The sequence below is a fragment of the Camelus ferus genome, chromosome 32 (genome assembly GCF_009834535.1).
Source record: "Camelus ferus isolate YT-003-E chromosome 32, BCGSAC_Cfer_1.0, whole genome shotgun sequence".
NCBI lineage: Eukaryota > Metazoa > Chordata > Mammalia > Artiodactyla > Camelidae > Camelus > Camelus ferus.
The window spans coordinates 21,623,405-21,648,932 of NC_045727.1; the positions used below are offsets into that span (position 1 = coordinate 21,623,405).

The 25,528-nt window shown below is 55.2% G+C and overlaps 1 protein-coding gene across 5 annotated transcripts in view; it reads right to left on the minus strand.

Moving 5' to 3' along the window:
- Positions 1 to 25,528, minus strand: part of ADGRD1 (adhesion G protein-coupled receptor D1) — a 125,587-nt gene that overhangs the window by 33,047 nt on the left and 67,012 nt on the right. For all 5 annotated transcript variants that reach the window (XR_004316775.1, XM_032472189.1, XM_032472188.1 and 2 more), the window contains 2 exons: positions 9,981 to 10,054; positions 6,175 to 6,298 (listed from right to left, as the gene is read on the minus strand). Coding sequence is in view for 4 of the 5 variants with exons in the window: in XM_032472189.1 (XP_032328080.1) it covers positions 6,175 to 6,298; positions 9,981 to 10,054 (198 nt within the window). In the remaining variant the exon portion in view is untranslated. The remainder of the gene's footprint in view (positions 1 to 6,174; positions 6,299 to 9,980; positions 10,055 to 25,528) is intronic.

The window sequence follows — 25,528 nt, forward strand, 5'->3', positions numbered from 1 at the left end:
ACCAGCGTGCGCTCCGCGTTCCGGCGTCCAGGGAGACGCTCCCGTACTACCCTGAGCGCCTCTCCCCTCTGGAACAGACTCGCTCATTCACGTGTGTTCACGCCACCTCTGCACCATGCCGGGCTCGGTGGCCCTGGGTGTCGGGAAGGACCGTGAACGAGAGGTGCTCTCAGAACCTCACCTGGGGAGCAGACCTTACAACCACCTCTCCAAGCCACTTATTCAATCATCTGAGGTCATTCCACACAAATGCATCAACAGGAACTTGTCTCACGGGGGGTCCTGGTCCAGTCTCTCCAAATAGGAGGTTCGACCCGTATGTGACCCCCACCACCACCTCCTGCCCTTACTGGACCCACATGGCCCCCCGACCCTGCTGACAGCCTAGCATGCACCTTCTAGACCTTTCTTCTTACCATATACTGAGACACAACCTCCCACGTGAACCCATGCACACACCGGGATCTGACCCGGTCTTATAAAAACGAGATACTTACACGCTCCGTTCAGCATCTTGCCCTTTTCACGCAATACCTTGGAGATTCCGTCAAGCCAGCTGGCGCGATTATAATTCATTCTTTAATCATAACTGCAGCTTATCTCTTGATTCAATCACCTCTGTCAACATAGAGGTACGTGACCTTCCTTGGCATTGATGTGTCAGGATTTACACAGTCGTTAGTGCTACGTTCGTTAATGTTTCTGTTGTTCTGTTATTTCCACCACAAATAAGGTTGCAAATATTATCTTATACTTTTGCACAGTATCTTGCTTTCTGCCTCTTAATTCTGCAACACAGATTCTCCTGGGTGTGTCGAGAAGTTACGGGGTCCATTCTGGACTCTCTGTCTGTCCCGATGACTCCCTTCTGGGCATGCCGCTTTGGTCACGGCAGCTTCTCAGTGTACTCCGATCAGTGTCACAGCCAAGTCTCTCCTTCCACTCTTTCCCTTGATTTTCTTGAAACTCGCGGCTCCAAATTAACTTTGAGGTAATTTTATCCAATAGGAAACAAGTTAGTTTCTTGGAACTCTTACTGGATTTGAGTTCGCTGATTTTAAAGATGCGGAGAACGAGTTTGAGGGAGTCGCCCGGCTGGCACCCCGCGCGATGGACTCGGACCCAGAGGTACTGGCGTTAGTGTAAAAGCTTATTCCCCACGTGAGATGCACGTACATCGCAAGTCAGACAGCCCCAGCCAGGGAGCCGCACTTCTGCGACTCACATTTACAGTCAAGTCGCCCGTTCTCACCCCCTGGAGGAAGTGCAAACTGGGTCGGGGTCCCCAGAGAGCTACGTATTGGTGTCTTTCAAAATTCCAGTGCCTGTGCCCTTGGCCCACAGATTCGCCTGCCGGGACTTTCTTCTGGACGGGTGCGTCCAAGATGGTGCACGCACCACTGGGCTGCTGGAAGAAGCCAGAGACCGGCCCAGCTGGGTGCCCGGTGGCAGCTGCCTGGACGAACGTCCTCAGAGCCGGGGCTCCTGATTGTGCATGACCCAGCTGTGACAAGTACGAGGCAGGGGCTTGGGCAACCGTGGAGCAAACTGCGGGGCAGGGAGGAGGCCTGACGCCCCATCTGCAGGGACGGCCCTGCGGCCAGGGCACGACTCACACCTGGACAGAGGAGGCGTGAGACGCTGGTAACAGCCGTGGTTTCACAGGAGTGGAATTAGGAGGCAGACGTGGTGGGAGAAAGACTTCACTCAAATACCTTTGACAGCTTGAGGTTTTTGAAGGTGTACGTACTAGCTAAATATTAACTATGATGTTTTTAATCAGAGAAGAAGGTAAGGACAGGTTAAGTAGAAGACAACGAAAACAGTCACAGTCGAGTGGCCAGATGCGCTGGGCTGCACGGGGGTCCCGACGGGCCATCCTGAGTGTCCACGATCAGGATTCGCAAGGGACGGAGGGGGCCCAGGCCCGTTTCCTGCTCGCCTTGGCGGGGCGCCGGAGGATGCAGACTCATCAGGGAAACAAGGCGCTGGTGCTGTTTTTATTAACGCTCCAAACGTACTACGGATTTGGCGTCTACTTGTGATAACTGCCTTAGCTTTTGTTTTGTTCATTTTTAGCATGAATAATTTTAAGCCATTTCAAACTCGACCTTTCCTGGCAATGAGTAGCTATGATTTGCTTCCACGAAGACACCCACAGACAGTCTAAATCTGGCGTCCCCGCTGGGCGGTCACAGGTCTATAATCACAGCCGCTCTGTGACTCCGGATGTTTTTAGCTCGCTGGACTGAGCTGCCTCCCATGCCCCCTCCCACATGCACAAACACAGCTTCCTGAGAGTGTCGGGCCCCTCGGCCCACTCCCGCCGGCCAGCAGACCCACCCGCGTCACAGAGTAAACCGGATTCAGTCCTCGGTGTGTGAAGGCTGCAGAGGAAGCTGCTCTGCTCGCGGGCCGTCCAGGGGCACGGCCACCAGCCTGAGCTTTGGGATTTGAGAGCAGAGCTCAAGTCCAGACTCCACTCCCTGGGGACCTGGGGGACGTCCCCAGACTCTCACCTGTGATGGCGATGGTGACAGCGCCCCCTCCACGTGGCGAGGCCGGAAGGAGAGAAGAGACCCTGAAACGGTGCCTGTCCTGTCCTGGCTGCACCAGCAGGTTGTCTGTTCCATGCCACCTCCAGTGACCCCCGGTGCCCACCCTCCAGAGCTGCCCTTGTGGGAGGAGCATCGATGGCCACGCCCACACGCAGAACACCTGCCCTGCAGGCTCTGCATCTGCGGCTCGTTTTAAATCATGCTGTTTGCTGCGTCCCTGGAACTCCTCTCCCAAAAGGCGGTCTGACAGGCTTGCTCTGCAACTTACCTCCTGCAGACCCCCAAACTAGGTCATGTTCCCACCTGTACTGAGCACACATCTGGAATCAGACCAACCCTAACGCGCCGTCCCTTCAAATCTGGAACAATCGGCCCGGCCATTGTCACCGGACGTGAACAGGAAGCTGGATCTGACTTTTACAGACTGAGGTACGTGTGTCTAGGGTGTACTCAGAGCGTGGTCGGGGGCCAGCAGTGCCTGGGTACCACCCGGGCTCTGCTAGAAGGAAGGACCAGGGCCACACGCAGACCCGTGGAGCCGAAGTCAGCATCCTCACAAGAGCTGGTGGTTCCTGAGCACGCGGGGAGGGCTGCCGGTCCTGGGACACCGGGCCAGGCCCGCCCACGGACACACCCCTCACACGAGGCCTAGACAGAAGAATTAAGGCCGCGTCTAAACACCAGGAGATTCTGCCCAAAACCAGCCTCCAGCTTTTCTCGAAGAGGGGGCAGCACGGAGTCTGATCTGCTGGGCTGCCCTGTCCACGGGGCGGGGATCTCAGCTCGCCACGTCCCCACCGGCTGCGACGGTTCCCCACTCCCACCGCATCTGCCGCCTCTGCCCCCCCGGACGTTTTGTGTCTGAAGCCCCCTGCACCCTTCCGGGGGCCACACCTGCCTCCGCGCAGCCCCTTCTCAGGGGTCCCTGTCAGCATGGCTCCGCCCTCCCCCCACTCAAGGTCACGAGCACCGTGGTTTTTCCTGAATAACGCCTACGAAGCCTAGGGTTTGCCAAGAATTCCATGTTTTGTTGATAGAGGGTGAACGACCACAGGCCAGGCCACCCCGCCCTCCGGGCCTCATTTCCTCCACCCGCCAGGCAGAGGCCTCGGGCACAGGACCACACGGACCCCCCCAGCCCCGCTGCCGTAGGTTCTGCGTGGCGGCAGCGTGGCGCCTCTTCTAAAGTGAGTGGCTGGACTCCCCCCTCCCAGACACCGGAGGGGAGCCGGGTGAGCCCCGGGCCGAGGCCCCGGCGGAAGGGAGGACAGGGGGGCCTGTGTGCAGGACGGAGGTGGGGGCGTGAGCCTCACGGAGGCCCTGCTCCTCATCTTGGGGGGCCCGAGCTAGGAGACAGGAGTGATGTCGTGACCGCAGACTAGGACAAGCAGGGACAGCGGAGGGAGCGACGGAGCGGATGGACCAGCAAAACGAGCATCTTGTGCAGTCGGGGTAACTGACGCTGGGGCTCACGGACAGGGACCCACCTGCCCCCTTCAGGGCTCCCTGGTACGTGGTCCATCTTATGCCACTTTTCTTTAAATTACTAGTGACAGCCCACCACACTGATCTCCTCAGCCACCAGTGGGTCACAGCCCAGTGTGCAGCCCGGTCCAGGATGCAGGAGCTGCGGGACAGCGAGAGAAGGGGGTCTGGCCGAGCACGCGGCAAGGACGGCGGCTAAAGGGGACAGGGGTGCCAGTTACTCGACGGGCAGCTGCCCCTCGATGTCACACCTTCAAATACTGCTCCCCGGGGCTGCTTGGGGGTCACAGCTGCCTGAACAGAGACTCCACCAAGGGCGCTGGGGGGCCGGGGGCCTGCACCCTTCAGGTCTATGAAGAACCGCCGGTTCGGGACCCTAAAAGTAAGAGCCATGGCCTGAAGGACCCGACGTGAGTGCCTGGCTTCTCTCCACCCGCCGTCGGGACCCCCGGCCGCACCCGCCCTCCCCGCCACGCCGGCTGACGGGCTGCCGGGACGTCGGCACAGCCCACCCTCACCTGAAGCGTCGGCACAGGCAGAGCAAAGGGCCTCCGTCCAGAGCGACAGCGCTGGGTGCGGCTGAGCGGGAGCGGGTGGGGACGGGCGGGAGAGGGTGGCGCAGCGCCCCCTCCCCGCCCCGCGTCCCCGGGAACCTGTCTGGAGCCTCCACTCCATGCTCCTCGTGGCAGCCACGTGCTCTCGGCAAACGTGAAGATCCCTCGCGCCCGCCGCCCGCCGCCCGCCGCCCCCTCCTCGTCTACCTCCCGCCCCCGCGCTTGCCCCTTCTCAGCCTGGAGTATGCTTCCCCCGGGGCTGCTGGCAAGCAGCCTGGTGGCCATCCAGGTGTCACCTCCTCGGAGACACCTCCCCCGACCACACTCTGGAAAGGCGCCCTCCTTCTCCGTCCCTCTCTCCAGTGTCCCGCCCACCTGTACTGCTATCTGAAATTACCTACTTATTGTTCATTTATTTGTCTGTCTTTCTTATAGACATTGTGTCTCTTGTTCACAAGTGAACCCCCCGGCCCGGCCCACCTGTGGGTGCCGGGTAGGTATTTGCTGAACGATGGCGGACGCGGCATCAGTCCTCAGGGAAACCCCGGCCACAGTCTCGGTGTCGCTACCGGAATCACAGCACCCCTCACAAACCTGATGCGCCGTGTGCTCGCCAGACATTTGCTGATGTCCAACAGATGCAGCCCCTGGACTATGAAACCCCGGGGAACGGAGTCTGTCATAGACACACAGGCCCCGTGGAGCGGGTGGGGACCCCAGCCCCGTCACAGGAGTGGGTTTGCCAGAGCGGGTCACACAGCAAAGGTGACTCGGCGGGAGCAGGCGCCCCCATCTCCCACCCGCCGCCGCCCGCTCCCTTCACGGAGGCACACGGAGGTGGGAGCTCAGGGCCCCTTCCTGACAAGTGGCCGGTGGAGGGCTCAGCTCGGCTGACGGGGGAGGACAGCCCCACCCAGCTCTGGCCCCACCGCTCCCAGTAAAAACTCTGGCTCCGCAGCACCAAACCCTCTGAATCTTCAAAAGAAGCCAGAAACCCAGAGTCACACGTCAATGTTCCAGTTTCCACAGCTCAGCGTGGGACGAAACCAAACTTGCCTCGAGGTACCCGGCTCCCCTGCACCTCGGGAATCCTGGGGGAAGCCCTGTCCCCTCCCTGCTCTCCGCCCCCACCAGGAAGCTCATCTGCCTCTGGGGGCCTAGGAGCCAAGGAAGGCATTCACACCCCGGTGTCAGGGACAGCAGCAGTTCAGAGGCGGCGCCCCAGGGGCATCTTGAAGAGCATCTTTTCCTTCCCTTACCAGCTATGCTTGCTTTAAACCAAAGAAATTCACCTCTAGTGCTGACCTAGCAGGTGATAAAAGTTAAATATTCTGAAGCAGAGAAGCCCAGCGAGGAGGGGCCTCTTCCCTCCTTAACCTGCAGCTAGGGTCGCCGTCCTGGCCCTGTTTAGAGAGGGGGACCCAGAAGGCGGTGGGCAGCCCCCCTCAACCACAGGGCTAACGCTGACCCTGGAAGTCAGATCTCTCAGAGACTGGCCACCCGGCCCTACTGCAGACTGATGGAGAAAGGGCACCCCCCTCTCCGTGGTCCAGGACCTCCTGCTGCCTGGTGCTCACCTCCAGCGGGACCACCTGCATCAGGATGGCGAAGTTGGTGAGGTGTGTGCAGCGGCAGGTGGAGTAGCTGAGGTTCCCTTCCGTGAGAGCGCAGCCCTGGTTCGACCAGACGCCTTCTCCGGAGCTGAGGACACAGGAGAAGTGGTCAGCGGGACGCGATAGCCCCCCTTGGCCCGTGAGCTGAGACCGTGTTCTCACCCATCAGGCTGACAAGAGTAGGATGTGCCTGGTGTCAGTCAGGCCACAAGGAAGCAAGATTTGTTTCCTTAGAGGAAAATGGTATAACCACTTCGGCATGATCACTTTGGAAAGCACCCGACTAATAGCCAGTAAAAATGAAATGTGCCCTCCTGGGCATATATCCAGAAAAGATGAAAGCTCTAATTTGAAAAGACACCTGCACCCCAATGTTCATAGCAGCACTATATATAATAGCCAAGACACGGAAGCCACCCAAGTGTCCATCAGTAGATGACTGGATAAAGAAGTTGAGGTATATCTATACAATGGAATACTACTCAGCCATAAAAAAGAATCAAATAATGCCATTTGCAGCAACATGGATGGACTGGGAGATCATCATTCTAAGTGAAGTAAGTCAGACAGAGAAAGACAAATACCATATGATATCACTCATATGTGGAATCTTAAAAAAATGATAGAAATGAACTTATTTACAAACCAGAAACAGACTCACAGACATAGAAAACAAACTCTGGTTACCAGAGGGGCAAGGGGCAAGAGGGGATAAATTAGGAGTTTGGGATTAACAGATGCACGTTACTGTATATAAAACAGATAAACAACGAGGTCCTGCTGTAGAGCACAGGGAACTATATTCAATAACTTGTAATGACCTTAATGGAAAAGAATCGGAAAAAGAATGCATATGTGTGTATATACGTGTCTATATATATATATATGAGTCACTTTGCTGTCCTCTCGAAACTAAGACAACATTGTACGTCAATTATACTTCAATTAAAAAAGAAAAAAAAAAAAAAGGAATACGCCAGTCCTGCAGCCCAGCATCCCTCGTCTAGGGAATCTGGAGCTGCACGCACAGCGGGGCGTCTGGGCTACTTACTGAATGACAGATGACAGTGACATCAGATAGAGAACATTCTGAAGTCACCTGATGTCCCCTGGGGGCCTGGATGAATGCAACGTGTCAGACACAAACACGACAGGGCTCTACACATCAGTCAGAAGCAACACGTGTCCGCGTGGGTGAAACACAGACGCATAATGTGCAACGTGTAACATGGAGTGATGGTGCCAGGGGCACAAAGCAAAAGAAGAGCCTGCGTTTTCTGTGGACATGACCATAAATTACACACAAATTATTGGGGAACCTCCCCCTCGGAGAGGGAAGGAGACCAGGACGAGATGTGAAAGTCTTTTACATGTTTGCTTTTTGATAATGTTTTACTTTTTTTAAAAAAGAATACGGTTTCCACCTATTACTTGTATCATTTCTTTTCTTCTTCTTTTAACAGAGGTCCTGGGGACGGAACCATGCGCTCCACCGCTCAGCTGTCCCCTCCTTCAATCTTGTATCATTTCTTAAAGTACAAACCAAGACAAAAATGACTTGAAGCAAATACGCTCAAATGTTAACTGTGGTTAATTCTTACGGTGAGAATATCGGTGACAGCAGGTTTCTTCTCTGGATCTCTCTGTATCGTCAAATTCCAAAAATGATGCTGAAATGATCCTTCCCAGAAGCTGCAACTTGGCGTTATCAGCAAAGACAGACCTTTGCTTGGGCCGAAGGCAGGGGACCTTGGGGACAGCTTTTTGGAAGTTGAAGAGATTTAAAAGCTTGAGTTTCTCTTTGCTTAACATTCAGTTTTCACTGCAGGGCCAGCCGTGAACGGAGCAGATGAGAAACGCGGCCGTCCCAGGGGGGGTGACCGATAAAGACGCAGTCCTGCCCCCTCCTGCCGGTGTCCCATGGACAAAGCAGTCACGGGCAGCATTTTAATTTCCTCTCTGAGGCAGGGAGTGTCCCCACGAGGACATGGAGTGGCTGTAACCCTGGGTGAGGCTTGGGCAACACGAGACCTGAGGGTGGGGTGGGAGGTGTCCCCTGGAGGTGACTCGGGAGTGGCACCGACCCTGACGGCAGCGACGCGGGGACAGCCACTGTGGAGGCAGTGTTGGTGACAAGCGGTCTGCCCTCCTCAGGGGGGTGGCGGCATTTAGAGGAGACCAGAGAGCGCAGCCAGCGCCACGCGGACCTCTCAGCTTAAGGAGCAAAGCCTCCCCAGGAACATCGGAATAAGAGGGACTTAGAGACGGGCACGTCCCCCCTCCCGGGCCGCCCGCTCCAGCTGACTGTCCCCGAGGGGAGTCAGCGACGCCAGCTGCCGGGTCAGAGATGCACCTTGGTCCGTCCCCCGAATGCAGGAGCGCCCTTCTTCAGTTAGCGGCGGGCCCGAACTGGGGGGGACGCGGGCGCAGGGCTGGAAAGGGCGTCTTCTGCTTATGCAGAGTGACTGCGAAGTAAAAGCCGCGAAGGCCACCTTTCCCCTAACGGGGCCGGGCGGGCGTGACAACGCTGTCAGCCGGGGTGGCCGAGCTGAGCCCCGCGCGGCACGGCCTCTGCGCCTGCGTCAAGAAGCGCGTCCCGGGGGCCCGCGGGGACGAGGGGCTCGCTCCCCGGCTTGGGCGCAAATAAATCTGCGACGGAAGCCAGGCCGAGGATATCAACATAAAATACGTCCAGCCCCGTGACCTAGGAAGTAGAAAGAAGTTCACTCCTGTGCGCAAATGCAACGTGGTGCGTACGGGGCTGCGCGTCAGTTAGAAGAGCCGTGGGCAGAAGGCAATGCAAAGAGGGGCGGGATGATGGAAAGACGTGGCGCTAAACCACACCATGCATTTCCTGGGAACGTAAACATAAACCACGCGTAAATTATTGAGAACACACACACACAAGTCTCCCCACGTGGCCTCCACCGGCAAGAGGAGAGGCAATCAGGGTGACACGAAGGTCCAACGGGACACGTGCTTTTTAATAATGTTTCACTTTTAAAAAGAATAATGTACTGATAGATGGCTTGCATCCTTTCTTAAAGTGTAAATCTAGAAAAAAATGTGACCCAGCACCCTAAGCCCAGCGAGAAAATCTTTCAAAACTAAAAGAGGATACTTTCTCAGAAACACAAGAACTGAACTTCCTGCCAGCAATTTGCACTGCAAGGAAGGTTACAGGAATATGCCGGACGGAAACGTGTCTCTGCACAAAGAAATTAAAGAGCTGGAAAAGGGGGGGAAGAAAAAGGAAGGGAAACATACAATTATGATTTTCTTAATTTGAATTGCTTTAGAAGACAACTGATTATGTAAAGCAAAAATACTAGCGATGCACGTGCATTTACGGCGTCAGTAAAGGTAAATGTGTGGTAAGACTGGCACAAAGGACGGTGAGAAGAATTATGAAAAGGCTGTTACAATGTCTCAGAGCACACGGGGGGGATACAGTGTTGTTTAAAGGTAGACACAGGCGGGTTACAGATACACGCTCTAAGCCCTAGGGGAACCACTGCAAAAAAAAAAAAAAAAAAGTTAAAAGGAAGACACGAGAAATCAACGGTGGAGATAAAGTGGCAACAAAAATATACCCCAAATCCAAACGAAGTAAGAAAAAGAGAACATACGAGACAAACGGGGAAAAAAAAGATCATAACCTGACCGTCCTGTGACCGAGCATAAGGCTGGACACCCTGCACCCTGAGGCCCCCACGCCCTCCCCTCCTCTGCCCCCTCCCGGCCCCGGGAGCCCCCTGAGCACACCGTACCTGAAGTCCAGGAAGGCGCAGTACAGGAAGACTCTGTTGCTCTCATTGGTGGCCTCGATGTACTGCCTTTGAGTCTGAAATGACAGAGAAGAGATACGCTTCACAGTCCAGCTGGAGGAGCAGAGTTCCCAGCAATGAAGCACGAGCTGCCCTCCCACGGCCCACCAGACCCTGGGTGGGTGATACACAAAGCCGTGACTTTCCATCTCAACCCTTGTGGTCAGCCAGCCCCACCTCACGCCGCACTCCTTTGCCCACAACAGCCCATCAACCAGGGGTCCTGCCTCGGGGCCTTTGCACTTGCTGCAGCCTCCCTCTAGAATGCCCCTCCCCGAGGCAACCACAGGGCCCCCTCCCTCGCTCCCTCCGGGTCGCTGCCGCAGGTTACTTCCTCCCCGAGACCCTGCCTGCCCATTCAAAACACCACCAACCTGCCCCCTCTCTTAGCTGCGTTCTTCGTAGCATCGCGTTCCACGCAGCGTGTTACGCATGCACTTGTTTGTCTGCTGACTTCCTCTCCAGAACGTGCACACGGTGAGCCCTCGGCTGTCACCCCCTGCTGTGTCCCCAGTGCCTCGCCTAGTGTGTGGCACACAGCAGGCGCTTACTGAGTATTTATTAAATGAATGGACCAAAGAATGAACGACTGAACAGATCAATCAACGACCCTGTTCCTAGGCTTCTCGCTTTCCCGAGAGAGCAAAAGCCTCGTCCTGGGACTTCCTGGATGCCAGCTCGGGGCACCAGGCAGCAGCTGGACCGCCCTAAACAGATGCAGAGCTTCCTCCAGGACCCGTTGCCAGGAAGCCTGGGAAGCCGGCGGCTCCAGCGGAAACCGGGGCTGCTCACAGGCGGCTGGACTCCGGGATACGTGGTCGCTAATTGATTCCTGATCAAATCGAAATCCCCTTACCTGATGGCCCGCTGCTCACTCACTCACGGAGCCCCGTGCTAACGCGCAGCTGAGCTCTGCCTTCCCGCGGGCGGGACGCGGCTGCAGCTGCATGGACGGGCGCCCCGGACGCCCACCCAGTTTGGACGGCCAAGCTGGGCTGAAAGATAGCGTGCAAGTCGGAACCGAGAGGGCCACCCTCTCTCCGAGCGCCCACTGGTTCGGGAGGGAGGGGCCTGGTGCTCGGGGAGATGCGTTTACCTGACCTCAAACCCTTATAGAAACTCGGGGCGCCCAAGCGACACACCCTCAGGCTCAGGAAAGTCAACAGGAAGAAACCCTAAAAAGGTCAAGCCCTCATTTCTCTCACCCTGTTTTTCTAGCTGTGCCCAAGATGCCCGGCCTGGTCCCCACGCCACCTGGGCCACCCCGGCTGGCGCCCCTTCCCACGTTCAATGCCAAGGAGGGTGCGTGAGTGTGGCCCCCACGGCTGTCCCGGCATCAGCCGGGGACCTGGAGCGGCCATGCCAGGGCCCCACCGCAGAATCGCAGACCCTGGGCATGGGGACAAGGCCTTCGGGGGACGCACATGAACCCGAGAACCACTGAAGGCTAGAAAAGAGTCTCTTCTCCTGTGCCCCCTAACTCTCAGCCTGCCGTGAGCTCCGTGCAGACACACGGAGCCCTGGGTCTTGCAGCCACTTGGCACAGCAGGAGGCCATCAGCGAGGGGGGAGCTGCAAAGTGCGAAACCCACCGAGTCGAAGACATGAAGCGCGACCCCCACCTCCTGCAGCACTAGCCGCACGCCCTCCAGGACTGCTCCCTGCGCTGTGTTTTGCTCCCCCCATCTTGCCCCTCCCCGCTTCCCTCTCCCCACTGGTCCCCACTAATTTGTTCTCTAGATCTGTGAGTCTGTTTCTTTTTTTTAATATATTCACTAGTTTGTTGTATTTTTTTAGATTCCACATGTAATTGATATCATGTACTATTTGTCTTTCTCTGCTGTATTTCTTTTAGTGTAATGCCCTCCAGGTCCATCCATGTTGCTGCTAATGGTAAACTTTCATCCTTTTTATGGCTAAGTAGTATTCCACCGTAAAAATACACCACAGCTTCTTTCTCCAGTCCTCTGTTGACGGACGTGTAGGTTGCTTCCATGCCTTGGCTGTTCTAAATAGTGCTGCTGTGAACATTGGGGTGCATGTAACTTTTGGAATTTCAGTGTTTCTGTTTTTTTTTTTTTTTTTTTTTTTTTTTTTCAGAAATATGCCCAGAAGTGCGATTGCTGGGTCATCTAGTAGTTCTAGTTTTAGTTTTTTGAGAAACCTCCACACTGTTTTTTCCACTGTGGCTGCACAGCTCACACTCCCAGCAGCAGTGCAGCAGGGCTCCCTCTTCCCCACACCCTCTCCAGCGTTGGTCATCTGTGTTCTTTCTGATGATGGCCATTCTGACAAATGTGAGGCGACATCTCATTGTGGTTTTGATTTGAATTTCCCTGATGATGAGTGATGCTGAGCATCTTTTTTATGTACCTGTTGGCCATCTGCACTTCCTCTTTGGAAAAATGTCTCTTCAGTTCTTTTGCCCACTTTTTCACAGGGTTGTTTGTTTTCTTCATGTTGAGCTGTGTGAGCTGTTTACATATGGTGGATATTAAGCCCTTATAGGTCGTATCATTTGCAGATACCTTCTCCCATTCAGTGGGTTGTCTTTTCATTTTTGTCAGTGGTCTCCTTTGCTGTGCTTCTCAGGTTAATTAGGTCCCAGGTGTTTATGTGCCATTTTCAAACAAGGAGGTGCACGTGGGTGATGCTTGTGTCACGTAAGGAAATGTCCAGGCAGCCGGGACTGGAAGGAGCCTGGCCCAGGCTCACACACAGTGGGAGGCCCTGAGGGCTTCCCCGGGGAGACGGTTCACTTTTTTCCCTCACGGCCTCCAACCTGGACCCGGGAACCAGCACCCGCTCTGAGCCCACGGCAGCATTTCCACCTGGGGGCGGCGCAGAGGCGGAGTCCTGCCCCTCTGACTGCAGATCTAAACTGCTCTCCACGGGGAATGGAAAAATAAATCAGGCAGAGCCCCGAGCCCAGCGTGTGTGTGGCCAGCAGGGTGGAGGGCCGGCAGGGCTCCCTGGGATCTGGCGCCAGGGTAACACCCGAAACAGGAAACTCCTGCCTCCGTCTGGGTTCCTCGAGGCTCCGCTCCTGCGATGGGAAAAGCAGAGCCCCTCCTTCTGGGTGAAGAGTTTGCAGCCGGAATGGAACAAAGGCTCTCAGCACATCTTCAAGAAAGGAGGCCTAGACAGGCCCCAGGAGCACGATTAGGAGGGGAGCGGCGGGTGCTGACACGGGGCGTGGTGCCATCGGAGAGAGGAGCACGGGGTCACAGCCCACTTTCCCAGAGATGTGGGAGGTGCACCCGCCCATCTGCCTCCCGAGTGCCGGGGTGAGAGAGGAGAGCCATTCCAGCCAGCCACCCCGCTGGCCGGGGTCCGGGAGCCGGGTGTCCTCATCAGGCTGGGGAGGGCAGCAGCCACCCGGACCCCTCGTGGGTCCTGAGCCCACAGACCCCGCAGAGCCCGACCCTCCATCAGACACCTTCGCTTCAGCACGTCCGACGGGCAAGGGCCACGTGGGCCCCAGGGAACATCTCCTGTGGGTTCTGAGACGTCTGCAAACAGCCGGAGGGACTTCCCACGTGGGGAGAAGCAGAGAGGATTAATCAAGTAATCACTGTGACCAGGGCGCAGCAAGGGGTCTCCTCGGGGACGCAGCTCGAGAGCAGTCTCCTGGCAGCAGCTGTGAATGCTCCTCGTCTGGAGACGCGCTTGCTTTTCCTTCCCCTGCGGCAGTCCCTCGGTACCCGCGGGGGTTAGACGAGGCCCACCTCGTACAAAGCGGTGCCGCATTTGCACGTAACCGACGAGCTCCCTCCTGGGGACCTCAGGTCGTCTCTGGGTTATTTCCGACACCTAACACAACATAAATGCTCTGTAAACAGTTACCAGGCGCGGCCAATGCAAGTTTTGCTTTTCGGAACTTTCCGGAATTTTTTTCCCAAGTGTTTCCCATCCGCCGTGGGTGGGGTATGTGGAGGCGGGAGCCGCAGGCACGGGGGCTGGCTGCGCACAGCTTCCCTCGCACACTAGTTGGAGAGACGTTTGCCTAACACTGTTTCCCAAGCAAAACGCGGATGGTACCACAGCCCTGAGCTCTGGCCCCCAGGGAGGTGGTCAGAACGCCGACCCCAGAGCCGTGGGCAGGTCCGCGCGCTGTGGGCGGAAGGTCTGGGGCAGCCGTCCCTGCCGTGCACCCTCCGCTCCGGCCTGGCTCCTGTCACGAGCCGGGGCCCAGCACTCTGCAGGCTTGAAACATCCCGCCTTGGGGGGAAACAGGAATAACTGAGTGATGGGGTGGGGGTGGCGCAGAAGACCCTTTAGCCGGCCTCGGTCCCCCGGCGTTTGCGGATGTTTCTGGGTCTCACAGAGTCCTAGGCAGTCCAGCTCCGTAGAGGCAGCCCCTCCTTGAAGATGACGAGGCAGGCCCAGAGCGGGATGGGGGTGGCTGGAGGGGGTGCCCATGAAGGAGACACCTGAGACTGACCCCCGGGAAGGGGACCTGGGCGGGCTGATGGGCTGGGCCGGCCCGAGTGTCGAGGGCACAAGGTCAGGCAGGGTGAGAAGCTGACAGCTTTGACCCCGTGGATCAGGGGCTCTACCCAGCCACCCCACCACCACTCAGCAGCCTCTGCACTGGGCTCTCCCCATCCTGGCTCCCAGGAGAGGCAGGGGTGCCCGGGGTACATTCACCCCAGGCTGCTTCTGGAGCCTCAGTGTGTGGTTAGGTCATCCAAGGACATCTCAAGGGCCCTGACCCCCAGCCCCCATGCCCTCTCCCCTGTCCAAATGATGCCTGAACCCCCACTTCCCCCAGCCCTTCCAGGTCCACCAGCTGATAGAGGCCCCTTTGGGCTGGAGTCTGTCTGTCCTGTCTGTGGACAGACACGTCCTGACCACACGTGCACAGACGGCCCGGGAGGGGCTGACACGTCCTCACCCTCAGCTGTCAGCCGGGCCTCAGTCCCAGACAGGCCCCAAACTCCCGACCTGTCTCTCCCCTCCACGCGCAGCTGAGTGCAGCGGAGACACCGCAGGGATGTGTCAGCCCCCGGCCACCGGGACCAGGGTGGGAGACGCCCTCGAGGCCCCCACCCAGAGGCCTGGGGTACGCGGTGTCCCCGCACCTGCGGGGAACTCAACTTTCTCCACCTTCACCGTCCCTGTAGGACTCTGGGCCCAGGGGAGGGCCTGCTGACAGAGGGAGTGAAATTCTAAATGGGACCCTCCGTGGTTTCCCCCATCCCCTCTCCTGCGAAGCCGCACGGCTCCAGTCAGAGAGGAACGGGGCTGCAGACGCCTGAGTCTCATGCTCACGGCTGACACTCAGTAGGCGAGGGAAACACGCAGACAGGAACCTGCTTTGAGGCTTCAAGCAAAAAACAAAGAGAAACAAAACCTGTGACGTCACACGGGGAGCTGGAAAGAGGACAGCCTGACTGAAGTCGCATAGGAAGTGTTTTCTGATCGTCCCCCTGGCCCAGGCAACGCCGGACCAGGATGGTCTCGGGGGGAAATGGGCTGACACGGGCCAGACCGGCCCCCGGGCTGTCCCTGCGCTTGGCGGTTGCAGCTGCGACGTCTCAGAGAGCAGACGGGGGGTCACAGGTCGGCGGAGCGCGGGGCCGAAAACAGAAGCAGAAAAGGAGGCAGGAACTTTCCGAGAGTCTCCATCTCCGTTTGACAAGAATGAGCTGCAAACAGTCTTGTTTTTTTTTATTTCAAGGAATATCAGTGAATGAATTTGTTATCAGTGTAGACCATTTGTGTGTAACACTAGTAACATTTTTAACCACTTTTTAATTGAACTATAGTTAATTTACAAAGTTGTGTTAGTTTCAGGCGTACAGCACAGTGACTCAGTCATACATATACACGTGCAGAAGCTTTTTCAGATTCTTTCCCATTACAGGTTATTACAGGGTATTGAGTATAGTTCCCTGTGCTCTACAGTAGGACCTTGTTGTTCACCTATTTTGTACACCGTAGTTAGTATCTGCAAATCTAAAACTCCCAATTTATCTCTTTTTAATAAAACGCCAAGCTACAGACCAGTAGAAAATATTTACAAAGCGCATGTCTGACACAGGCGTCATATCTAGAATTTATAAAGGATTCTCAAAGCTCCACTGTGAAAATAAAGAATCCAGTTAGAAAAAGGGGAAAGGCCTTGATGAAGAGACATTTCGCTGAAGAGGACATACAGATGGCCAAGAACCACAAGACAAGATCTTCAGCATCACTAACCCCTAGGGAAATCCAGACTCCGATCACACTGGGAATAACGAAAATAAAAGACCGACTGCAGCAAATGCCAGCAAAGATGCAGAGGAACCAAATCGCTCAGCCACTGCTGGTGGGAATGCGAAATGTCTGGAAAACAGTTTGGGAGTTTTTTTTTTTTTTAATATTGAAAATATTTAACCCATGACCCTGCATTTTTACTCCTGGGCATTTACCCCAGAGAAATGGAAGCTGTGTCTGCAGGAAAACCAGTTCATGCGTCTTCACAGCAGCTTTACTTGTAATTATCAAACACTGGCAACAACCAAAACAGCCCTCCGGGGGCGACTGGCTAAACTCCCTGCAATTCATCCAGGCCCTGGGTCACGATTCGTCAACCAAAGGTAGGAACTAGTGATACACATGGCAGCTTGCATGGACCTCACAGGCATCAGGAAGGATGGAAAAAGCCAAACTCAAAAGGCCAAGTCTGTACGATTCCACTCAGGCACCATTTTCAAAACGACAAAGCCCTAAAGACAGAAAACAGATGGGTAGTTGCTGCCAGCAGTCAGGGGCAGCGGGGGAAGAAAACGCAGCCAAAGGGAGGCAGATGTTCTGGGTGGTGAGGTGCATCGGCATCTTGATTCCAGTGGTGTTCCTGTGAATTACCGTTATTTCAAAATAAAAAGTTTTAAAAAGCGTTAAACTAGCATCAACCAGAATCAGTGATCACCGAGCCAGGCTTTCTAGCTGGAGTGGGAGACGCGATGTCCCCACCATTAAGCCCGGGGCTTTGATATTTAAGTCTCCTTTGGATTAGCTGAACCCGGCACAGGACCACGGAATCGGTCGGCAAGCCAGCTAAGGGGACCACAGGTAAGACGGTTACTCCCAGCACGGAAGACAATTACACTACAATTAGTTACCACGCGCCCACCTCCCTGGCACCTCAAATCTCGGCTGTTGGCCCAAGGTCCCCACGTGTGAGTCCCAAGCAGTCCCTGTGCGACCAGAGGCACAGGCCAGGCACAGACAGCTTCACCTCTTCCCAGGGACTTCCTTCTACTCCCCAGGGCCCCAGGTTTTACATCAACATCCCCGTTTGCATCCTGAGGTGTATGTTTTGTTCCCACTTTAAAGCACTAGTATCTCTTGTGTGGTCCGGGCCAGAACCCAGGGGAGCGATGACTTCACAGAAGGCCCGTCCACAGCCTGCCGCCCGTCCGGGTCAGCATCCATCCTCCACCCACATCAAAAGTGGTCAGCTTTTGCCTCCAGGCCTCCTTCCGGAATATTTTTCTTCCCAGATGCCCCTTGCTCATGGAATATTTGTGTTATCAATTTTTTTCCCCAGACACCTGGTTAGAATTTTTCAAAGATGTTTTGCAGACTTTAATGTTATCTGTACTGTGATACAAGAAGGGAGAAAAAAAATGTTGGAATGTTTTCCTGCAGCCAGAAAACCTTCTGGGATTATAAACTCAACTATAACCTTGAATGCACGTCTGAAAAGAGTTTGCAATCAAAATAGAGAAAGGCTGACTCTCAGTACATCAGTGTCCTTAGACGGGAGGGGAAAAAAAGAGTGCTTTCATGACACAGACTGCAAAGCAGAACTCTCAACATAAACTTCCAGGACTGGCAGATAATCAGGAAGTTCCGATTACAGGTAACCCCCGGGGGCCATCTCGGAAAGTCCCAGGGAGGGTAACACTTTTATTTCTACATAAATAATGGTTTATGGGATTAAAGGTTAGAAAATGCTGATATGTTTTACAGCCTGGTTCTATGGCTGTTAATAATAATAAATCATGTTTGCGATCTTGAACCCTCTTATAAAGCACATTAAAAATGATAGTATTTCTCATGAACGATGAGCGATTTTACTTAGAAAAGAAACTAGGAATTTAGAAGCCCACAGCCTGCATTCTTGAACTGTCTAAGGAAAGATGTGTTCAGTAACACGTATTTCCCATTAATCATTTTTGTTCCCCATCTTCCCATTTGCTACTCTATTTTATTAGTTCATTTATAACATAGTTTAACCCAAATTTCCCCGGGGCCTTAAATTCACACACGCAAAAAAAAAAAAAAAAAAAGAAAAAGAAAAAAAGAAAAAATCCTAGAGACTATACAAAGCCTTTCCCTTGAAATCCCCTTCTCCCACACTAAAAGACTACAGTTGAAAAGGGTAAAATCATGACTCTCAGATATAAAATGAACACCTATTAATTATATTCTTTAACTCACTGATGATGAAGCAACCACTAAGATGGCCATATCACTTCAAAGGAAAATTCAAAGAATCACACACCTCTGAGGTCATCAGGTATGCAGAAATAAATCTGATTAACAGATGCAAAACTGGCAAAACTGGTCGATAACCACAGGGAAATAACCATTCAGCCAGCTCGCCATCTCTGCCAGACTACACTTGCATTTCAATGAGCAGAACTGAAGATCTAAATGGGAACAGTCCACAGAACATGATTTCTTAAGCCAGATTCCCCAAGGTCCCGAAATATGAACACGGCCAATTACTGGTGAAATGAACACCTGTCATCCAAAGGGCACAAAATCCATTTGAGATTTTTTTCCCAAACCACTGTGTTGGCTTCTATAGAAAAACTTCTCCTTAAAGATATGCCTTTTCCTGATGTGGAAGGGCACGTCGGCAGAATTTAGCAGCCCTGAACAAACAAAGAAGGGTTTCCAAGAAAAGAAAGATAAAACGCTCGTTATAAGCAATGGTATAAATATGACAAAAAGGAAGATGCAAACTGAGAGCTCTGGGAGAGTGAAGGAGCGCGGGGCACGCAGACGGCGGCGAGTAGGGTGTCCCGTCTACCAGCATCCCTGGTTCTGCCGCGACGGTGCAGGTGTCGGCGCCACGAGGGTTGTCAGAAAAGCAATTACAAGAAAGAATGGAAGGACTGTCTGGAAACCCGCACGTGACGGGGCATGACTCGGGAGGTCTCAGTGCCCGGATCTGGCAGAGAGCAGCCCCAGGCTCCGTGCACGTGGCAGGCTGTGTGGCCGGCGGCACCCCCAGATGCGCTGTGTGCTGGAAAATGGGCCAAATGCACCGGGCAGGTGGTGGCCCCCCACGGCAGGACCAGCTGGGCCCTCAGCCGGTCTGGTTGCTGCTGTTATCACAACTCTTGCTCCCTGGGGGCCCCCGCCCCTTCAGAGTCACCTATGATCCCGAAAGAGCTCGTGAAACCAGCCTCCTCGACTCGATTCCACTAAGTCCCCGAGAAAGGAAGGCGCCCTCGACTTCCCTTGTTTCGGCTGCTCTGAACCTGTTCCCCACGTGTCTCTGTTTCACCTGATTTCACTGCAGCAGGTTTCTCATCGCTCTCTCTGTCCCCCGTCCCCGCTGCTCCCCTCGAGCCGGGTCTAAGCTAGTCCGTGCATGGTCGCCTCCCGGCTACTCACTGAGGAAGAAGCCCGTCGGTCCCTGGAGGAGGGGAGAGGTGTTCAGTCTCCATCAGCACCAGGAGAGCCTCCTTGGACCCCTGGATGACCGGGAACAGGGGCAGTAACCCCCCCCTCGGGGGCGCAGGGCTCGTGTGGGGCCAGCTGGTCCAGGCTGGGAAGAGAAGGCTCCAAAAAGTGAGTGAGGAGTGAGCACGGCCGTCAGTGGAGCGGAAGGAGCTGCCCCAAGGATGCTCAGGGCCCCACCCTGCCAGCACTGGACTCACTGCGGGGGTCTCGGCCCTCCTGCTGCTGCGACTCCACCCAGCCCTCCTCCTCCAGCCCCGTCAGCCCCTGGGTCCGAGGCTGTGACGGAGGCTCAGAGCGGCCGGAGGAGGAGGGTGAGCACCTGGGTGGAGTGGGTACCGCACTGACAGGCGCAGTTTCTCGGGCCGTGGGGTGGGCGGCAACCTCCCGCCGCTCTGCTCCCGGGAGCCCCTCCTCTCCTGACAGTGGTCTTTCCTGGTCCTGCAGACAGACCCCAGGAGGCTAGGAAAGATGTGATTTCTGCAGTGTGAGGAGGAGGAGACCTCAACCCACACGGGTTCATTTGAGAAGGTGAGGGAAGATGGGAGTTTGGAGGCATCCTTTGAAACAAGCTTGAGCCCCTTCTTAGATAAGAGTCAACGCATCGTTCCAGCCACCCTGGGAAAAAAAAATGTCCCCTCTTCCTCTAAAATGCCCCCTATTGGTCGAAATACACAGATTCAACACAATCCCTATCAAATTGCCAATGACACTTTTCACAGACCTGAAACAACAACAAAAAAAGTTAAAATTTCTATGGAAACACAAAAGACCCTGAACACCCAAAACAGTCTTGAGAAAGAACAGAGCTGGAGGAATCACGCTCCCTGACTCCAGACCATCCTACAAAGCTACGGTCATCAAAACAGTGTGGTCCTGGCACAAAAACAGACACACAGATCAGTGCAACAGGATGGAAAGTCCAGAAGTAAACCCGCGCACTTACGGCCACTTAATCTAGGACAAAGGAGGCAAGAGTATACAACGGAGTAAAGAAAGTCTCTTCAACAAGTGGCCCTAGGCAAACTGGACAGCTACCTGTGAAAGAATAAAATTAGAACATTCTCTAACACCACATACAAAAATAAACTCAACACGGATTAAAGACCCCAACGTAAGACCAGATACTACAAAACTCCTAGAGGAAAGCATCGTCAGAACACGCTTTGACATAAATCAGAGTAATATTTTTTTCAAACCAGCTTCTGGAGTAAGGAAAATAAAAGCAAAACTAAACAAATGGGACCTAATTAAACATAAAAGCTTTTGCACAGCAAAGGAAACCATTGGTCAAGAATCATTTTAAAAGTTTCAGGAGGTCAGACATCCGCCGCTGTCCCAAAGAGCTTACACTCCAGAAAATTACATGCTGTTACTGAGATTTCTCAACTTGTCTAAACAGAGGAATCTTGATGGAAATCTACCATTTAAATGCAAACACCCAAGTTCTGTTTCAAATCAAATAACAGAGAAGACAATGAAGTGTACCATGGGCCTTTGCTGATGCCAATCGAAAGAGACCAAGAATTCTTGTTACTTGGGGACAAATCGGCAAAATCCTAAACCTTATGCAGGTGTGGATGTCACCAAGAGGACCGCCCCGTCAGCCCTCCCGCTGAACACAGCTGGTGAGCATCGGAAGGAGGGAAGGAGGGCAAATGGCTCATGACCCCTGCAAATCTGGACCAGGAAACAAGTCACATTCTAATGGAGCAACTCCAGGACACCTGGCCCACCCAACTAGCAGCACTGCCTGCCACGAGTGCAGCCAGGGTGTCCTGGGAACAGCACTGGTGACGAGGATTCTTGTGTAAAAGACAGGGCTCTGTTGTTCTGTTCCGTAAGGGGCCACCAACGGCCACGAGTGCAGCGCTGTCCCAGCTGGGACTCACTGAGTTCCCAGCTTCCTGCACAACTTCCTGGAACTGGTAGAGCCAATGGATGCTCCAAGCACTTTGCAGATGAAGCATTTTTGCCCAGTTCCCCAGGGGCAGGACAGAGCCCAAGCAGCAGCAGGAGGGCTTCCTGGACCACCCAGGGTGACCTTGTAGGCCATGACTGTCTCACTTTTCCAGGCTTCAAGTGTTGGCTCTGACCTCTTTCTTTTGTATCTCCCACCACCCCTCCCTCCACCAGACATCTCCAGACTTTCAGTCCCACCACCAGCCCCAAGGAGAGGCGCGGCCAGTCCTTGGTGAGGAACTCACATCTTTCTCCTACCTAATAAAACCCATTCCTGAAAGCTGGGCAGCAGGTTCACCACTCACAGGGGTGGCCCTGCTTCTACACTCAGCCCACAGAGCATGCGGTCACAGTGGACCACTTGGTTATGTAAATGCAAACATAATCAAGATACCGTGTTTATCCTCACAGCCTTCCGAAAAATGATCAGGCGCACCAGGCGTTGTCAGCTGTCCCTAACCAGCACTCACCAGAAGCCAGTTCAGCTGATCACCCCTGGTGTCATTTTGCAGGCGTGGGGGAGGTGAATGGATGAACACAGCATCTTGGTTACATCTCCAGTTAACACATTGGAAAACGCTGCAATGAGCATTTCATTCCCAGAATTTCTGGCTATGATGAGAGTGAGAGAAAGGGAGGCATTTAGGGTGAAAAGAAGCTTATCAACATAAGGGCAGAGAAGGGCATGGGGAACAGATGTGCAGAAACCAGGAGGGCGGACCAGAAGTGAGTGAGTTGAGACGGGCACTGGGGTGGAGCCCTGCGGCTGCTGCCTCCCGAGAGCCGCCCACACACTAGCCAGTGCTGCTGCACCTGCTTCGCACCTGTGAGCTCACAGAGCCCTCATGCCCGTCTGCAGACAGCATTACGGGCCCCACCGTACATGGGAGGAAGCTGAGACCAGAGACCTCCAGTGACCAGCCCAAGGTCACACAGCTAACCCGTGATGGAGCTGGCACTTGAACCCAGGGGGTTAGCTCCAGAGCTGGCACTCTGCTCGTGGGGAAAGCAGGGCCTGCCTTAGCCTCAGGGAGGACCTGTTGGCTGCTCTCTGAGCCAGGGCCTCTCAGCAGGAGGGAGCACTGGAGAGGGGGCCTGTGGAGGAGAAGGTCTGGGTCCCGGGGAGGAGAGGCGGCAGGTTCTGGTGTTCAGCCCCCACTCGATGGATCCAGTTCTGGACTCCGGGGCCCCTTGGACATGGGTTTGTCCCATGGAGGGCAGGAGGGCCACACCAACATCTGAGAGTGATCTCGTCCCGCCCATAAACTAAGAACGGTGCCTCAGAGGACAAGAGTCTTTCATGTGAACTATAAACAGTTACTGGATCAGCAGCCTATGATCATCATGGAATGAATTACTGATCTGAGCGTCAGCTGGGAGGCGCCTGGAACGCCCTCCACCCTGCAAGGCCAAGGAGCCCTCAATCACCCGAGACTCCCACGCCCCAGGGCTTCCCGGAGGCCGCGGGTTTGAACCCGGGATGGTCGGCCAGCCCCATGCACATCTGGGCCACACCAGGGCTGCAGCAGCACCTCCCGAGCCCGGAGGATGGGTGTCCGCCTCCAGCCCCCGTGACGCCAGCTCCCTCCGGCCAGCTGCAGGAAGGCCGGGGGGACGCCCTCGCTGGGGAGGGGGAAGCTCGGAGATGACCCGGCCTCCCCGCCCGCTCAGTTTCAGAAAGCCTGCTGGCCTGGGGCTGACCCCGCAGCCTCCCACCCAGCAAGCAGGATGCAGAGCCCTCAGCTCCCGGGGCGGGCAGGACAGAGGTCTGTGGCAGACGGACATCTGTTCTCCCTCGTGCCAGGGAACGGGCCTCCGGCTGACCGCCAGCAGAGCCCGTGCTTCCCAGCCTGGAAGCTGCAGCTGCCATGTGACTAGACTCTGAGCGGTGGGGTGTCGGTGGGCACACGGACCAGAGCCCCCAGCCCCAAAGCCCACCCCCGGGGGTGTGTGGTGTGGGGGTGACAAGCGGGGCACCACCCTGGGCTTGGAGAACAGGGTCCAGATCCTGTAAGCGCTGGTCCCCGGGGCCCCACACTGCAAGACTGGGGACTGTCCCCCCCCCGAGACAGAGCCAGCCCGCTGTTCAAGCTGCTGTCTTTTGGGGCTTCGGGGGCTTTTGGGGAGACCTTTGGGGGCTCTGGGGGCAGTGGTTGACGATAATGACGTCATTTTCCTCGAAGCCGAACCTCCTCCCACTGATTCACCACGTTCCACGAAGCACCGTGGTGGGGCTCTTACAGCACCACTGCTGCGCCCGGAGCCCCCCTAACGAAGGGGAAAAGCCCCTCCTGCTGATGCAGTTGGTCAGACTTCTGTCTGGAAAGGCTGCAGCTCAGACTGGAATTCCCACCCCTGACCTGGCAGAAGGAAGCCGTCTGTCCGTGATGGCTTAGAGGCGGTGCTGGCCACTTCCATGTCGCACAGATGTGGGACACCCCTCTGCTCTGCCACACCTCCTGTCGGGGCCAAGCTCCGACCCAGTCGTCTGGGCCTCCATCCCGGCGGCCAGGGTCGGGGTGCACAGGGTCCCTGCCCATCTCTTCACCCAGTGTCCAGGAGTGGGAGTGGGCAGTGGGGGGTCATGGGAACCATCAGTGCCTCCTGGCCGGGGTTTAGAGTCACAGGTGGGGGCAAGTCTCACGGGGCGGGGGCAGGGAGAGTGCCCAAGAGTCTCACCATTGGGCCACTTTGGGGCTGGCCCCTGGAGGCATTAGTGTGTCACACCTGTCCTGGGACCCCAGTACCAGCCCCTCTGTCCTCTGCCCCAGTAGGGGAGGAAAGAGGATGTGCCCCCAGCTAGACTGTCTGCGGGGCAGTCAGGACTCCTGCATTCAGGGCAGGTGCTCCAGCCAGCCCCTGGCACCCTGAAGCGCTCAGAGCTGCGAGCCGCGCTGGCTGTCATGATCATGGCGACGGGAGGAGGACGGGGGAGATGGGAGCACTGGGAGCACCCGGAGGGAGCCACAGTTGTGGAGCTGGTCCTCGTCTCCAGGCATGTTGTGTGAGGCCTGAACCGTGTTCCAAAAATCTGGAGAATTTTCATATTAAATGAATTATGGATTCTTGAAAACTGGAAGATTTGTCAAGCCTAGTTTAGAAAATACATGCATTCTCCATCAGACACGGCGCCTGCTCTGAAGTACCAAATAAAAGAGCAAGACCCCGCAACAGAGAAGCACGGGGAAGTGGGGAGAGCTCCAGGCCACGTGGTCCGGCTGCACCGCCTCCCGGGCTGCGTCCAGACCTGCCTGGTCCGCAGGGAGGGAGGGTCCGCCCAGGTGCCGCGTCGCCGAGCGCCCGGCCGCCGCGGGAGCGCGCCCCAGATGGCGAGCACGTGCAAACAGGCGCCCGGGGCGAGCAGACTGGAGACAGAAGCAGGGTCGTATCTCCCCAACACTGGCTTGTTTTTAAAGCTTTGCTTATTTTTTTTAAAGCAGATAAACAAGCAAGAATAAGAGTACTTAATAGTGGCATAATTTTTCTCTCTACTCGTTTTAATGTGAATGAATCTCCAAGCAATCATTTGCCTTTGACAGACAGATGGAAAATAATTAACTGGGAGAAGAAAGCCTTCATCTACGTGGCGGCTCCTGCTGTATAAAACGCACGCGTGTGTGCGAGGCGTGAATAGGACTGTATCTAGGAAGCCGGGAACATCTTTCTTCTTGTATTTTGACCTCCATTTACATTGTTACCGTGTAGCTTCTTAAAAAAAAACATGACAACAGCATCACACCAGTCAAGTGATTGACGTTGCAGTGTTTCTATTTCAAACCTTAAAACAATCAAGGAAACATCATGTTTGGGGACCAGCTACCGACATCACACCGACAACTAAAT